Below are 18342 nucleotides of genomic sequence, written 5' to 3'. Positions count from 1 at the left end.
GCTGGAATTATTAACGATGTTATCTGTGCCAAGTTATTAATTAAGGAATTATTCCGAGTCTCACACATTGTTATTCATAACTATTTGTGAAAGGAGATGAGGTAGCATGTAGGATATTGAGGACTTCACAAATGGATGAAAATCTAACTTCCAGGTGTAATCAACATTCACCATTGTAAACTCATGATACATGTGCAGAATTAAATTACCTTAAACCTTTTTTAGCATTGGTGAATGTAATCTGAAGACAGTGTAATTGCTGTTGGTGAAAAAATATATAATGATCTACACGAGCTGCATTACTGAAAGTGGTTTTACTCAATTACTTATTTCACACAAAAAAATTACAACGTGAAAGTCAAAGTGTCACCAAACTCATTAAAACAGTCGGAACTGTTCATCTCCATTGGCAACCATAAACCAGAGCGGAAATTCCACATTCCTACTGCCGGGGCCCGTCTCTTCTTAACAACGGTCACAGCTTACTTACGCTACTCATTCAATTGACTCTTCAGCGATTGAAGTAATTTTGTGCTCAAAAGAGCTTTAACGTGGTCAGCATGAAGGTAGTGCTCATTGACTATTCATTGTCCACAGCCAGTGGTGGAATTTCCAGAGACCTACTACAGGGACGAGTCTCTCAAAAGGACAACTGCCGTTGACTTCCCCAATAAAGTGGTACCTATTTTATGGACCCGAGGGGGATGATGACCCGAGTCAAACGTCACAAACGGGAATTTAACTCACAATCTGCCACAGCGCTACATTGCCTTTGGCCTCATATCTAAGTACAGTAACGGATATTCTTGGTGTATATGAAATCGAGATTATTATCTTTTGCACATCTACATATATAGCTTGTTCACGGTTTAATGTAAAGCACACTGTTGTGCAAGGCAAGAGGAAACCACCTGAACTCTCCTGCCCCATCTTCTTGGTTCTTTCAGTAAAGTCACGTAGAAGGGAAATAATAAAAATGAAACATAATAAAATATTATTTCCCTTCTACGTGACTTTACCGAAAGAACCAAGAAGATGAATCCCTGCAGTCACGAAAGCTTTACATCGAAAAACTCCTTCCCCAGTTAGGGCTCAGGAAGCCTCATACAAAGTACGGTGTTGTAAGGCGAAGAGGACGGAGAGAGGTGGGACCTGCTCTTGGATAGAGCACTTTAGAGCAAGACAAACATTTGCCAAGAGATTCCAGACACTACATAATCACTGAAAACGTCGTGGTTACTTCACAGCCATGTGACTTGTCACTGTACCTGTGTAATGGTAGGAAGGAGGATTGGTCGTCTGTTGCGACCCTTGATGCTGTCCAGACTGCCCCTGCTTTGCCTGAGCAGGTACCACGAAGAGTGTGGGCTGGCTTCCCGCTGCACGCATCCCTGTGTTTTGAACCGAGCCACAGAATGGGACGTCTGTCCTTTTCTCCGTTGCTTTTGGCCCCACGTCCTCACCAGGCAGGTCCACGGATTTGCTCCTGAGTTTTCACATTTGAAAATAGGTACGTATTATTACAACTTGATTGTACGATCACAACTTTGCAAACATTAGCTATTCTCTCTGCTCCTCAGCGCAGAATTTCCTATATTTTTGATAATTCTTGAGGCATTGCTGTTAAATCAGCTCAACAAAGTATACAACTATTTTGATCTTGCACAAAATATCATGCTGTCAAAGTATTCATCAAATATGGGTTATAAATCACAACGGGTTGGACATACATTTTTGCAACAAGGAATGAAATCATTTAACTCAATGAATCTTATTCAAGAATACAAATTCTCCACATATTTGGAATACATTTTCTGATTCATCACATGATATATAATTGAGCAAAAACACAATAGATCATAATTTTTTTATTGAAATTTGTATATATATATGAAGGCAATATTAATTGGATCATTATTATCAACAGGCAAAGAGACAAACACTTCTTGACAAGATTCCCAGAACGCTTTATAAGGGATTTCCAGGGAATTAACAAGCGAACCTTGGACTCAGAGCCAAGCATGCTTCCTGTCAAAGAGTGGCTGTCAATTCCATTGTCCATGACCCCCAGACAACTACAATTCCCTGCAGGCCAGTAGACATTAACAAGGAAACCATGGAATAACTAACATGTACAATAGCTAACGTGCATCGTTATTTCGTATTCATGAGCATGATAACTGGAACAACTAATGGTTAAATGGAGTTGAGATCCAACGCCCGAAATTAAACTGTAAAAATAAAGCAAAAATAAATTAGGCTCTACTGTAATAGCATGTTTTGCATTCCCATGCTGTATTGCATTGAATGTAAGCGGTATTGGTGACACACACTTCACTATGATAATCTATGTTCTTTGAGTGTGTGTATGAGAAATGAGGCAAAGTTTCTTACCAGTACGATACTCTCACATCGCCTCCGCTGCCACTGTAATAGCTACTTGACTGACTAGAAAATCTAAATGCAAGAAGAAGAGCATTATTGGAAAAGATTATACAAATCAGAGGTCCACACAGAACAGAACAAATTACGACACGAAGGCTTTCAAAATGGCATAGGTTGTGAGATCTGAACTTGTCTGATGTACAGGCAAACCTTTGAGTCATAATAGGGCAAATTACTTAGCGAAAAACAGCAATGTAAGCAACGTTCAAAGCCCTGGAGGTCACAAGGCAAACGTGTTCTGGCAAGCCTCGTGTTAATTTATTAGAAGCAATTTGGAGGCATTCGCATGCGGAATATGTGGGTGTAATGGATGCTAGTTAGGTTGTATAGCCGAGAATGCCTACCCAGGGAGTTTTCACATTACAGAGCATGATTTAAACGGACATTAACATAAAGAGGCTTGGATGGTAGACTTGGGAGAAATTCAGGAAGGAAGAATGATCTTACACACCCGCCACTTGCAACATACAGGTTTCATGTGTTTGCTCATGAGCCTACATATTTAATTGTCATGGAATGGAATGACAACAATCCTCGCGTTAAAACTACATTTTCATCGCTCAAGAATAGTATATTGCACATGCATCGAACAAGAAATTAAATCCAATAAAACTAAACATGTTAAAATAATTGTTGGTTAATTTGACCATCCACTACTAATAGGTACGCAAGGACATACTTTTCCAACACCACCAGCTGTTCATACTTTGTAAAAAATGCTTTGTAAAATAATTCACAGCCAACTTTTTCTCCCATGACTCCGATTTGTATTGATTTTTGCACAACTTGTTCTTTTTAACCACTGTGAGTTGCACCATAATCATAGTTAACTCTGAGCAATCATTTGCAGGCATATAAATAGCATTTGAAGATTGTGCTAATAATGACTCATTCAACTAAAATTGCAGTAATTAGCAATGCCTGTTCAATTGTAAAAGAGTTCTAGTTAACAATTGGATAATTTATATGAAAAATAAATGTATCATCAGAAGAATGTGGTGCACAATCGGTAGATTATCATTTTGAATCCTTCTATTGTTTAAAGGTACTGTGTCCCATAGCTTAAATTGTAAGCAAGATATGATTCCGAATACTATAATTGCTTTGATTTGTCTTTCAAATGTATTGCTCGCATAATAGATGTATGGGTGTAACACTGCACAGCGGACTCCTTAGATATATGCATCAATGTATAACAAATAAGACATTATTCATGGTTGTTAGTGGAAAACACCATGATAACATTTTTCTTCATAAAACATATTAATTACAATGCAAAGAGATGCGATATTATTGGTGAAAATGCAGTCTTGTCCATCAAGATAATTTCCTCGACTGTATTTACGGGTGAAGAATAAAATGAATGTCACGATGCAGGAGTTTCAAATGAGCGCACACAGCATGATGAATGGAAAAGACCACAAAAGGGTCAAACCAACATAGTTACATGTCAGCATCTCACTGTCTTCTTACGGGACTTTAAGGGGGGAAAAAAACACAACCGATCCATGTAAAGCAGTTTTACCGCACTCTGAAAAGTGCAAAAGCTTGCAATGTTAGCTTAAGTAGATGAATGACATTTTTTTGCAAGATGCGGAAAATGTATTGCTTTCCCCCCCAGCAGAATTGTATAACTAAGGGTGTCAAGATGCAAGTGATGGGGCGATGAGTGTGAAAAATGGCACGGTGTTATCAGAAAGGGCAGGATGTGATTGAACGTGCTTTGCTTTTTTAAAAAAAACTGCGTTTTGAACAGCTGACCATCGGCGTGCTGGAATTTGTACAAAGGTGTAACATCAAAGAGAGATGTATCAATATATTAAGTGGGATTTTCTTTTCATATCTTTGAAAAAAATACTTATGCATAGGTTTGCTGATCTTGCCATCTGCAAAGAAACATTTTATAGATTCCAGCATAATGAAATGCACAAATAGCAAAACACAAATGTTGTCAACTTTTCAAGTGACAATAAGCAAGCTCTGATGTGCTCTCATTTTGGATTGTTTATTATGTCCGGTAATGAGCTAGTGAGGTTATTTTGTGATTGCAATTGTATGAGTGAAGCAAAACGGTACAATAAGTCATTAATACTGAGTGACACAAAAATGTAGATACATTAATTATTCGCAACAAAGTGTTAAATTGCAGTTATATATTTAAATTAACATGCATGACACACAACTGAAACATGGTTAATATGCTCAATTAAGTGAATAAGCGAATGAAACATCGGTGGAAAAATTACTTGATTATAAAATCTAAATGTAGCATTCATGTTGTTAGTATAAACAGCTGTATTCAGTTAAGTAAATGACCAATATTTAAATTATGAATTAAAAAATATAATTGCCACAATTAAAAGAATGGCAAGTATATTAAGTAAAACTATTTTAACATTGACACATGAAAATTAGTCCAACTTTTAATTTAACATGAATCTTTTGAAATATAACGTAATACTCTCATATGTTACTGACCTGTACATAAAAATTGTAGCATGTTATTATCACAGTGCAAATGCAGTCAGGGTTAGATGCCTATGGTTTCTGGGATTAAAAAAATATATTTTATGTACAGTATTTTACTCAACAAATTTGGTTTATAATAACTCGTGACAAGCACAGTTAAAACAAGATGCATATTATATTTCAACCAGGGCAAAATCACAAAACATTCCTGTTCTGGTCATTCTTTATATCTACGCAATAAAAACCCAAGTATAAAATGCACAAGATATATGAAGCAGGAGGCAAAATGTAGTTAATGCCTTAAGGACTGTACAATTAGAAATAAATCCTTGCAATACTGCGTGAACGGACCGGATATAAAACGTTGACAGCAAAAACACAACATGCGCACTACTGTACCAATATAAATACTTAAAAAATATATATTATAAACAATCTTACAAATATAAATTAATATACATTACTGCATTTAAACACCTCTTTTATTCGTGGTTTATATCGCAACGAATCACCACAAAACAACTTTGTGATTATTTTTTTCTTCTGAACATGAGAAGCATATCACGAACAAATGGGTGGTGACATTGACCAAGTGCGCTACATTCCGACGAAAGATACATACAACCGGATTCTCAAACAACAACAAAAACACACACACAATCTACAGCTGTGTATGCTGGTACCTGCTATAGGTGGGCTTGCTGTTGTGGGTGGGTTTGGGTGTGTCAGGGAGTGATGGGGTAGTGGGAGCAGTGGGGGACGTCTGTCCAGTGGGGCTGACTGGGTGGGGGAGCTTGCATTGCTGCAGGGACCTCCGTGCCGAGTCCACATCCTCCCCGTCCATGTGGGCCGGTCGGGGCAGGGGAACGAACCCCTCGCCCCTTGTCCCGGATACCCTCTGAGTCTCCGCTGTTCTGCGGACGCAAACAATGGAATGCATGAGAACGTGTGAAAGGCAACGTGTGCAGTCCCGAAATTGCTCGCTCACACCACTGCTGGCGGAAGGGCCTCCACTTACGAGGTGTTCTAGAAAGCCCCCTCAAGAGGGTGCCACGGTGGAGAGAGCGCGTCACGGTGGCTAGGAGATGTTGACTACCTCGCCTGGTATACAGGAGGTCGTGGGTTCGATCCCGACCCTGACGCCTGCTGCTGTATATTTGGAGTTTGCGTATTTGGCTGCTATGCATGTCCACGTGAGAAGCCACTTCGTTTAGCGATCATTTGTGGCCAGGTCACTTCTGAAAATGAGCTATATAGCTCAGTGGGCCTTACCTGGTAAAGTACAAATAGTTTATAGTATACTTGGCCTATTCTTCCACGCTGGCCAGATTTCTCGAAATAATTGTTAGTACCCCACACTTTACCGCACCACACGCAAACTGTCGATCAACTAACTGCATCGTACCCATTTTTTACGACTGCTGCAAGGGAGACTGAATTTTGCCACGGCAGCATCGTGAGAGCGTCAATGCTTTCTAATTTGTGACAATTCCACATTGGATAACCGGGGCATAGTATTTCATTTGTAAGTTGAAAGTGGTTTACTGTTTCAGTGCACATGGGTCAGTGCACATCTCCTGTTTACCAGGCATCCAATGATTCACCCTCCTAACTCCAACCACCAACCACCACTTCCGTGTGAATTGAAGAATTGTCATCATTTTTAGTCATGGTTCAATGCATGCTTAGGTTCTCTATGTCTTATTACGTCTCATTTGCTGTGTCTGTATTGTCAAAGCCCCATTTCTTCCAAGAGCCCAAAGGTAACATTTGAAAATAATGTGCAAAAGTTTTGTTTTTCATACATACAACCTCTGGCATGATGGTTCTCAAGGGTAAACACCGATTTAAATATATGACTTGATCAATTCCTACGATCAATTTGTATATATATAGTATCTACTAAAAATCCCATGTTCCAAGACGCTGTACAAAAATGAAAAAAAAATCTGCATGAAGACAGGAAGGAGAGGGGGTCAGGGCAGGGTCGGGGAATGGTCAGGGTCAAGACAAGGGCAGGGAAGCGTAGGAGAGAAAGCACCAAAATACGGCACAACAGCCTTAATCAAAGAAGCCAGGACCCATCACCAATGAGCCCAATTCGAATTTGGGGGCAAGTCTCGATGTTGGACAGCAACCGTTGACTTCTCACAAATGAGCGACTTCAAGTGGCAAATCTTCTGGTTGGGAAATGTGAACTCAAATAAGGTTTCCACAAGGCTGGCCCATGAATATTTCAAATACGCGCGGTACAAGAGACGCGAGAGATGTTTCTCTGCGATACCTGTGTGCCTGCGGTTGCTCTTGCCCATCTTGTTGCTTTCCTTTGTTAGGAACTGCATAGATATCTGGAAAGTTCTGAGCGATTTCCACCTTTAACAAAAAAATACACAGACGTGGAACAAAGACAGCACATCAAGATGGGGACATTCAAAGCAAGGATAAATTACAGTACTCTACTATTGCCACATACTGTAAAGCAAACCTAGACATTAACACACGATAGTGTGTATGAGTACATCGTTAGTATGCAAAAGGTGACTTCGAATTATACTTTGTAATTAAGCATATGCATATCATATTATGAAGAAGCCTGTTCAAGGATGGGAAAGGTTAGCTGTAATGTTTACCAAATGGATTAACGAAAGAGAAAATGTTAATCTAATGATTAAATTAAAATCGCAACGCCAGGGGCCACAACAGGATTTGTGTTAATCTATGCATTTTCAGTTTTGCCAAATAATAAAACAAAAATACTCGCAAATCACAATAACATTGCAACATCGCCCCCTACTGGCAGGCAATAGACGTCTGTGAAACACCGTGCCTTCGTAATAACTTTCTGCGATAAGAATTACGTAAGTACTATAATGTGCGAAATTGTTATTGTTTCCATAAAACATTTATTCTGGCCTTCTAACAGTCTTTTGGGTTTCAACGAGGTAAAGTTGGTCAAAAAATTATCATTTCTGCACGGTGATCAATTTGCGCACGCATATATTTGTTTTAGAAAATAAATATCTGAATGTAGCATCTCAACGTACTGCTATTCTTTGGCTTTTGTTTTTGTTCTGTTCTGTTGCGTACTTGTGTGCTCAATAAGTTGTAATGTATACACTTGATTGCTCATCTACAGACTTTGACAAGATGTAACATTCATATTAACAATACTCTGGCTCATGTTCCTTTCTTGCACACATAAGTATTATAATGCTCTATAGCTAGCCCCACTGGCATACATTGTATTTGCTTTGGCACAAGTGGAAGAAGATAACATTGTTTCGTTTTTAAAATAATTAAGTGGCTACACATTGTGAGTCTCTTGGCTGACAGGAACTTGGAAAAAACAATGTCATGATTTGCACTGTTCCACCTATCCGTGCATGAGTTAGGAAGTTCTTAGAAACGTATTATATTGCGAGCAATTACCAGAGCACACATTCCCTCAACCATGTCACTCACCTTGTACCTTATTCAGGGCTGCCACATTACATATAACTGCACATATTTTGAATTCGGGAAAATGGGTGTTGCATGCCACGAAAGAATTTAATTTCATAAAGCATGCAATCTGCTTTGGGAACCATGATCAGCTCACCACAAAACAAGCGCACCACATGACAACCCCATTTACACTATGAAATGTAAATGTATCATATATTCACAACCAATGCACAATAATAACAATTGTAATCAAATAATCAAATTTCATATGTATAATTTCTATATAATCATGTTAATTATAACAAGATGCAAACTATAAGTGTTCAGTATTTTTAGAACCAATAATCCAAGTGCTACTTGAATAATGCAACACAGAGAAATAAGACGCAGAAAATTACCTTGGGCACAATGGCATTAGTTATCCTGACAAGTTGCTCCCCGTTTTAAAATAAAGGATATATATAACAAGCACCAGAGGAATAATACATGCTTCCAGTACAATGATTGCAGGGATTTGTATGTGAGCAGCACCTAAAGGGAATGCATATATCTCCAAATGGGGGCTTTTTTTCAAACCCATAGCGATTTGACTACGTCAACAAAAGAAATAATCTCAAGGTCATTCTGAAGCTTGCTTTCCCAATTTGCCTTACCATGAGACCATGGCAGGGATGTCAAGGGAATTCTACCTTAACAAATTATAAAAGCTCACGACTGCTCCTAGCCAGCGGGCGATTGCTGAAAATAGATTTTAGAATTGTTTTAAGGTTAGCAAAAAAAACGCGTGGTATTTAAAAAAAACATTGAACAACGTTAAACGTGATAAACATTTGAAGTAAGTTGAAGCTTGTCTTCATACGTAATTATACAACTTGTTTTTTTCAGAGCTAAGAACGCTTATTAACATTTAAAAATGTTACTACAATACCTAACTGCCTAATAGATCTTGATTTGAAGCCTTCGTGACTGCAGAAATCCATACTCTTTGGTTCTTTCGGTAAAGTCACGTGGGTAGAAAAAATAAAAGATCACGACGTTTCGATCGCAACGCAAGCAATCGTCATCTTCCGCCTGATGACGATTGCTTGCGTTGCGATCAAAATGCCTAATATATTCTAACAGTTGAATCAGTAATTGTGTGAAACACCAATTAAAGCATCTTGGCAAATATTTGATCCACTGTATTCCTTAAACTGTGTAATATAAAACAGTGGTTTTTTTTTAATATATAACGGATAAATATGCATGGAGCCGCACACATACAGGAATTAGTGACAAACCAAACAAATTCGGTATATTAACGTGTTCATGTATTCATATGACCCAATGTATGAAAATCCCATTTGCAACCTTTGATGCTGCCGTAATGAGTTTCAAGCTTATTCTTTTCCCACAATACACATCCCAAGTGTGGTTGAGCAGATGTCGCGTGAACTTCAGAAGATAGCGTGGCGACAGCTGGACGGAAGATTACGTTGAACACGGCCTGAACCAGAAAGCCACACTTTGACTGCAGGACGTGCTACAACACACACACACACACACGCGCGTTAATAATCCCTGCGTAATGCGCAGACGTGCTCACCCGTGCTTGCTGTGCCTCCTGGAGCTCGAGTAATCGCTCTTGCCTCGCCTTGTTGTCGAGGTTTTCAAACATCTTTATCCTGCTCATCACCGACTTGGCCTGCTTGCTCTTGGGGCCGTCCGCGCCGCCCTCGCCGTCGTTTGCCCTCTGGTAGTGAGCGGACGGCGGAGGCCTTGCGGCGGGCAGCGTGCCGTGACCCCCGTGGGATTCTGCCGACGGGGCCGGCGCCGCTCCCCCCGCGCCGTAGCCCCTCGACGTGGGCCCGTTGCGGCTGCCGTGGGCCCGCGCCGGCGCGTCGCGTGGGCTCTGCGAGTCGGGAGTCCGGGCGGCGCGCTTGCCGTCGAAGCCGTGCGCGTCGTAGCGCGGCGGGTACGGCGGCTCCTCCTCGCCGATGGGGGAGCTGTATCGGGGGGGCGCCGTGTGGCCCTCGAAGTCACCGGGCGCGTCCCGCCCGTACGGGCGATTCGGCGGCAGGTCGTAGCTCTGGTAGTGGTAGTTGGAGTTGTAATCCACCGTCTGCCTGTGAGCGTGCTGCGTCTCGTAAGCAGGTGTCCTGTTGAACTGGTGGTGGTTATTCACGTGCTGCTTCTCGTAATTCTGAGGCTGCTGGACATTGTAGTTCTCTGGTTGCTGCCTTTTGTAGGAATGGGACTGCTGATGCCCTTCTGAGTTATTGGAAAATGACGGATTATAGTTTGCTATTTGTGCATCAGCAGTCCATGACTTTCTCCTTGTTTGCATCTCATGGCTTTTAGATGGCTGGCTATAAGCTTTTTGAAATTGATGGCTGTAGCTGTAGGATGGCTGTATCGTGTAGATATGTTCTGGTGGTTGGTCAAACCGCGGTTGTTGAGGTTTGTAGTTGTGATCTTTATAATAATATTGCTGCTTGTTGTCCACATTTGGAAAACCAAAACTTGGCTGGGAGTGATCTTCCTGGTATGTGGGTTCTTTCCCATATGACTCCTCACTCCGAAGCTGTAAATAATTAAAAGTACATTAAACATGCCTTATGCTTCGAAAATAGTCTGCATGAGCTACATTAGTTAACCAAAGATGGTGGGAATTCATTAATAAAAATAATTCTGCAAAACAATTGAATATTTTCAGATAAAGGATGCTTTTACATGATATTTGAGTTACTGCAGCAGTCATTTGGGTGCTTTCTACGATGAAGAGTTATTATTGCTAGAAATATTTACAGAAATGCAGCCAAACCCTATGAAAGAAATTGGTGGCAATGTTTAACAACATTTAACTAAGGACTGCCTTCTGCTAAAATACACAGGTGTGAGAATCATGGGAAATTAAAAATGAATATAAAATAAGTGAAAGATTGAAATGAAAACAAGGTCACAGTCAAAGAATGGTACAAGTTAAACTTGAGTTGTGATTTTAAATACCTGTTGACAGCTGATGGAGATACTGTACTAATACAGGAGGCATAAGTACTAAAATTTACATTGAATACTGAAACACACCTTTGGCGGAAATGATTTACTGTACATGGTAATGTTTTTCTCTCATCACATTTTCTCACTATTTCAGCTATATCTTTACAAATACATACCCGCAGCCTTAATGTCTAAAACATAGAAAGGTATCATTTTTATATCAGATGATAAAACAAATGAGCAATATAATTCAATAAACTTACGTGATCTTTTTTCATATTTCACAATTCCACAGATACCTATTAAACCACTACTAAACTATTTTATTTTACCAGGTAAGGCCCACTGAGCTAGACGTAGCTTTGTTTTTCAGAAGCGATCTGGCCACAAATGACAGCCCAACGAAGCGGCTTATCGCGTGGAAATTTACATCAGCAAAAATACTCTTAAACCTATGATGCCCTATAGCCTTAATGAAATTAAGCTTACTCAATATCATATTTAGTAATTGTGCTGGCAAGAAGCTCTCCAGGGGAAATATTGGCGTACCTAGATTTGAGGATTCATCAACTGGTGTACAATATTCCAATGAGGGATGAAATATGAAAATAGCCATTTATCACGTTAATGCAATCAACCATTATTTTTTATGGATCAAATGAGACTTAATTAAAATTAATAATAACACTCATAAACTATAAAATAGGCAGTGAAGCAAATTACAATGTATTTAATTTAATCATGGCCATCATTGTGAATTAGCAAGGGGTACATTTTTGTTATGTTATAATTTTCCCCATCGGAAGGGATGAAAAAAACAATCAGACAAAATAGTGGTATCTGATAAATTTGAATGTAAAAAGTTTCTGAATAATTGAAGTTAAGGATGTTGAGTCTCCAGCCGAGTACAATTAAAGTTGTAAGCCTTTTAATAGGAAGCAAGGCATGCTCTCTCTTTAATAGTTTCCAACATTTTCAATGCCTATCATGTTATATTTAATTCGCATATGTAATCCAGTTATTCAATTGGGATTTATATATCCAGCAAAATCATGTGTGTGCATATTTTCAACAATTAAGAGACTGTATATTTTTCTTTAAGCCACACAAACACAAACGTGTTGACAGCACACAATTTCCCCAGAATCCTACATGATGCAGCATATAGCGGCGAGTCATGCAGGCATGCAGGGCAATACCTGGGTGCCTGGGGCTGGCTCGGGGTGGTAGACAGGAGGAGGGCTGGAATCCCCCAGAATTTCACTACTACTGGCCCTGCTCATCGCTGCCTGCGTGCAATGTGCTGCTGCTGCCACTGCTGCCTGAGGGTTTGGTGGGTGTGGGTGGAAAGGAGGTGGGGGACTGTGATCCTGTAACTCTGAGCTTGAAGCCCTGCTCATTCTGCTGCTAGGAGCTCCGTCTACTCCTGGCAACGGTGGGGGCCTCGCTGGGATAGGCATTCGAACCGACAGGACCTGTAAGCCCGGCAAAGTGAGGGGGGGTTTAGGTTGCGAGGAAGTCCTGTGCAAGTGACCTAGCGCTGCCAACTGCGCAGAAGTGGCAGCCGGTGGCGGAACATATTCAGGGTCCAGTACAGAGGCTGGGATGAACTTGACACTCTGTAAAATGAGTGAAGGAAGATCATCTACATTTATGTAATCACAGTGGCAGATTTCCCACCGTGGGTCAACAAGCAGATCATTGGGATGTTATTTTAAACACGTGTGAAGTACAGTTTAATGCCAACAGGCTCCATTACGTTTGAACACTTTATATGAATTGTATTTTAAAAAGTTACTGCTAAGCTGAAACTACCTTTGACCCACAGCTGAAAGTTGAAATATGAATGCAAACACATTAGGGCTCCCTCTTAGATGGAGGCAGACACTGGAAGTGTCCAGTTGTGAAATATTGTCTTATAGTCATGCATTCGTAATCATGATGCAATAAATAATTGTAACTGCAAATGATAGCATCGATGCATTTAGCAGTCTGCAGAAACCTTTGAGGAAGCACTAATAATGTTATGACTCGTTAGTAAATAACAATGTTCACATTCTAATGAGACAAATGCAAGCATTCTCAGTTAAAATATTGCATGAGTGTTAGTAGAATTTCGTAATTTCTAATCATGTATAATGAATGGTAAAATGCAAAAAAAATTCAAACAGCAGTGAATCAGTTTGACAGAGAATGGTAGTCGGCAAAACGCAAGAGAGTTAATGTGTTATTAGTAAATCAGGAGAGGAAAAAATGGCTTTGCTCTTTGGAAAAATTCAGAAATGTATGGTTTTTGAAAAGAACTAAGGACCCTTTTTACATCAACCGTTTAAAGGAATTCAAATTCATGACGACTTGCTGTTTGCTCGGGTAGCCATTTGTAATATAACAATTCATTTGTATCGTAAATATCCGCATGTAAATTTACAATGTATTATCGTAACACTAAGTTCCAGAAATAATTGGAAATAACGTGTGCAATACTTTAACTGCAACGTAAACTACATGCTCCAGTTTTGGTAGCGTATTGCATGCATTTGTTTGAAATCTAATAAGCAGGTGCAGTATTGCAAAGCGACGCTTTGTGTTATGTTTGTTTGCTGAAGAAAATTAATGGAAAGGAATAAAAGATCCAGAGAATCCAAATTTATCAGGACAGTTTCGTTTTATAAGGATTTATATATTCTGCTAGAACATAATTCAATGTTCATAATTGTATATCGAACATGTTAAGAGGAAAAAAATGGTCAGCTGAACTATTTCTTTGTAAATAAAGTTTTTGATGCCCATTTTCTTACCAGCGGGAGGCTTGTACATGTCAGAGAATTTGAACCTGGACAACACTGAGCAACGAGCTTCAAAACGCATTGAAACGCCAATCACTGACATCAATGTTACTAACTGGAACGAACTCTAAAATCCTTGTTGGTTACTCATTACAGTGACATTTCCTTGTACCACGTGAGTAAACAGAGAGGAAACTTGACAGTTCTCAAAATGAAGCTGACTTCTGTTCAAAGACATGCTTTCATGTTCATGTATATACAATACCATATATACAGTGTGATCAAAGAGTCGCTGTGCAGTAAAACTATTTCTTAAATCACAGATTCACAGCCATTGTTGAAAATGGGAACCATTGACATCCGAACACAAACCTAACATGTCGAAATCTGTTCTGAAACACATCATTCAATACCCTGGCTGCATGCCCGCTTCTCACGCAAGTTGCATCCATCGTCAGTTCATCCACAGCGTGAGCCAAGGCTGTATGTGTGTTCACTGCACAGGAACTTTTTGATCACCACGTAGAGAAACCAGAAGAGAGCAGATGCAAATAGCTGCGTTTGAAGAAAATAAAGAAACTAAAAGTTGAGATGATGAGAATGAAGGAAGGGCCACCTCGCTGTCGAGACTGAGACACACCTCATAGTGGCCGCCCGGCTGTGTTGGCAGCAACTGTGGCCTCACGTATCCCGGCTGTTGCTGCTGCTGCTGCTGTGGTTGATGGTGCTGCAGATGAATGGCTGCTTCGTCATCATGGGTGGTGGGTTCAGCTGAGCGTGCCGTGGCCGGCTTCACAACCCTCATTCCGGGCTGAGCCACCACTGCCTGTTGCTCGGGCAGTCTTAGAACAGGGTTGGCTGGCTCAGAGCATCGCACCATAGCAGCATCGGGCTGCTGCTGCTGCTGCAGGTGCTGCTGCCGCCCTGCGCTCACGTGCTGTGCCTCGTCCGCCTCCTGGTCGGTGTAGGTGCCGCCCTCTGTGTCCGTGTCGTCGTAGTCTGAGGCGTGGCGACTGTCGGCGCTGAACAGGGAGTACTCACTCCCCGGCGCGGACAGGTACGAGAGCCGGTCGTCCTGCATGTCTAGGTCATCGTCTGCCGAGCCATCCGCCTGCCGCCATTGAACCCCCAGGCCCATCACTCATCTGGGCATTTTCATTTCTTAAATATGTTTTCATTTCTTATTTATGTATGTATAAATAAAAGGTGCTACGTGCAGAGTACTTCTATCATGGTCGTGACAAATAATGCCTTGGTTGGGCAGCACTTCAGACATAGACTGAGGGTCTGGCTCTACGTGATCATTAAGTCAGCATACTTCTTAAAATATATTTTTACAAAAACGGTGTACAATTGTAGCTATTGCTTATTCGACCTGTGCCATAGGGGTTTAACCCCCCAAAAAATAGATATTTTTGGTGATCCAAAAATATTCGTAAAATATATTGTCCGTGAATTTAAGTTTCGTAAAGTTATTAAAATATTGCCATGGAGCTGCCTTGTTATTGCCAACTAAAGCTCCAATGAAAGCAACGTGAGTATTAAAAAAAAAACTTTGGATTAAAAATTTGCAATGAGCAATGCGACTCTTAGGGCAAACAAACATACCTGCTTACTGCATGCATAACAAAGCAACATCACCGTCACTCACACAGTAAAGGTTAGACTGTTCAACGAAACACGCTCCATGATGCAAACAAGCTACGGGGAACTGGGTGCCCAGAAGCACTTTTGAAGGTCAACGTCTACAACTTTTTAATTCCATGAAAAGGTTGATCACATCGAAATTAACAGTTTTAACCTTTCCACCAGAGATAATTGGACTACTGCACAAATAACATACAATGTCGCATTGATTTTTTTGGGGGGTTTTAATAAAGCGTCTCAATGCAAAGGCATTTCTTGACGCTGTTGAGTCATGACACTTGAATACATGACAGTGAGGAAATCTATAAGCAGCTATCACACAAATACTAAATATATAATAGAAGTAGACAAGTGGGGAAAGTTGGTTTAACAAAATATATGTATGCAATAGATAGATAATAGGGCTTTATGCTTATTACTGAGATAGTGGGTGGCAGTTTTAAACATAGAAAGCATGGGCAAGACCATTCTAGACAGTAGGGCTAGCAATAAGGAATGTATGTAGCCAACCATGTTAATCGGAAGGACAACAAACTAAACACGAAAAGCAATTTTAAAGAAATTAGTTTTCTATCAAGATTTAAAAGTGCATAGCTCTAGTGGCTTCCTAATATTGGAAGAGCGTTCCAGATGGCCGCAGAAGCGCATCTGATAGCGCGCGATGCGGATTCCGTTTTTGTTCGATAGGCAGCCAAAAGACGCTGCGAGAATGACCGGAGTTCACGTGATGGTTTATGCTCCTTAACGAGATCAAAAAGGTATTGTGGTTTATTTGTGGGAAACACTTTATGTGTAATGAATGAACGCGACCTCATAATGAATTTGTTCGGCAACTGGAAGCCAATGCAGCATGGCGAGCACTGGACATATTGTTGTGGATCATAATTTAGAGAGAAACCTGTCATGATTTTAGTTCAAAAGCAAAATTATTAACACAGCACACAGTACTGTATAAAGGAAACAATTGCATTGTATGACATTGTGCAGTAGGGGGCTCTTTGCTTGATGTTGGAAGTTTCACTCTAGCAACTTGCACACGTGCGTTTTACCCACAATAGTGACGCACTGTTGGCATCATGGAGATAAGATAAAGAGCCATTCAAAGCCACAGCCTGCAATGAATAAACAGCAGGGAGACAATTCAAGCTGAGCCAGAAAAAGTACCTTGCCCTCGGAGACCCACACCAGTTGGTTCTGCTGCTGCCGGATGGTGTCCTTCAGGCTGCCGTACCAGCCGTCGTTCATGTAGTTCAGCTGAATTGTTGCTGCAAAAAAAAAAATCACAGGCAGCAGCAACAACAACAACAAATTACATTAAAAATAATGCCCATTAAGTAACTAAAGTCTCAGAGCGCAGGAATACAATCGACGCATGGGAGCCAATTAATGGGAGGAACTGAGCAAGCGTAGGAGAGAAAGGAAACAGTGAGCTTGGAGATGGAGGGTGGAGAAGAGAAGGTGGTCGCAGAGATTGGGAGGGGCAAGGGCGTAGATGGATATACAAAGCAAGCATGCTATGTATGTATGTATGTTGAACTTCTTTCGCACCATCCGTAGCCAAGCGTGCTAATTAGAGGTGCGGGCGAAGGACAACAAACGAAACACAAAAAGCAGTTCCAAACAAAAGAGTCCTCAATCGACATGATTTAAAAGTGCATAGCTCCAATGGTTTTCCTAACATCGGAAGGAAGAGCGTTCCAGGCGGCTGCAGAAGCGCATCTGAAAGCACGCGGTGCAATGAGCGTCTTTGTTTGATGACTAGCCAAAAAAGAAAGCTGTTTTTGGCGTGCTGTCGCACTTCCTTATAAAGCTTTTCCTTGCCACAATACTCTGTCGGAAGGGGAACCACTTTACTTGAACCATGTAGACCTCAAGTCAAATGGAATGTGCCAACCCCAACCGTGATCCCATGCAGCTGCATATGGTAATTTAAATACTTAAAAGCTAGACATGCAGGTTTGTAAACTGCCTGAGTGAAAAATGTGGCTTTTCAGATATGTATTAAATAACATTAACGAGAACAAAAGAGTAGCAGGGTCATTAATGAGATCCTGAGAACATAAGATATATCTTAATCAATGTTTTGGTCTGCAGAGGTCTACGTGAACTTTATACAAGAAGATATGTTTTAAAATGTAAAGCTATGCAGGCTAAAATGGCATAAGCGGCAGAGTTATGAGAATTGCCGTTCCGACCACCAAGAAAAGCAATTTGCATTATGAATGCCAGATTACAAACAGCAGTAAGTGCCAATTTGAGAGAATTCATAGATCAGAGAAGCTATAAATTGTTAATCAGCTGGATGAGGTCATGGACAGGCTCTAAATTGTGCACAGAATGTTCAGGCCTGTTTTTTTTTTAATGGAAAATGCCTCACATTATAAAATGAGAGAACTTGTCAGTGGACTGATGAAGGTTTCAGACTGCTCTGCACAGCTGTAACAATACCCATTTAGTTCTGCATAGTGAAGTGCTTTTAGCTATGGGTTACTTACATGTGAACAATGGGAAATAACTTGTCTGCAATTTAACCTCCTTGCACATATGCTAAATAACCAGTGTATTGTCTGCA

At 40.5% G+C, this 18342-nt stretch overlaps 1 protein-coding gene across 1 annotated transcript in view; it reads right to left on the bottom strand.

The window, feature by feature from the left end:
* Positions 1 to 18342, bottom strand: part of LOC133343847 (tight junction protein ZO-1-like) — a 209840-nt gene that overhangs the window by 18836 nt on the left and 172662 nt on the right. Inside the window, exons 19-26 of the mRNA XM_061553758.1 lie at positions 16935 to 17035; positions 14764 to 15234; positions 12537 to 12956; positions 9944 to 10921; positions 7199 to 7287; positions 5598 to 5828; positions 2395 to 2457; positions 1269 to 1486 (exon numbers count right to left, since the gene is read on the bottom strand). Of these exons, the coding sequence (XP_061409742.1) occupies positions 1269 to 1486; positions 2395 to 2457; positions 5598 to 5828; positions 7199 to 7287; positions 9944 to 10921; positions 12537 to 12956; positions 14764 to 15234; positions 16935 to 17035 (2571 nt within the window). The remainder of the gene's footprint in view (positions 1 to 1268; positions 1487 to 2394; positions 2458 to 5597; positions 5829 to 7198; positions 7288 to 9943; positions 10922 to 12536; positions 12957 to 14763; positions 15235 to 16934; positions 17036 to 18342) is intronic.

Source organism: Lethenteron reissneri, chromosome 18, assembly GCF_015708825.2.
Source record: "Lethenteron reissneri isolate LAM-NWPU_2019-01 chromosome 18, ASM1570882v1, whole genome shotgun sequence".
In the NCBI taxonomy this organism is placed as follows: domain Eukaryota; kingdom Metazoa; phylum Chordata; class Hyperoartia; order Petromyzontiformes; family Petromyzontidae; genus Lethenteron; species Lethenteron reissneri.
The sequence above is the reverse complement of the archived record's forward strand: the minus strand, read 5'-3'. Positions and strand labels throughout refer to the sequence as shown.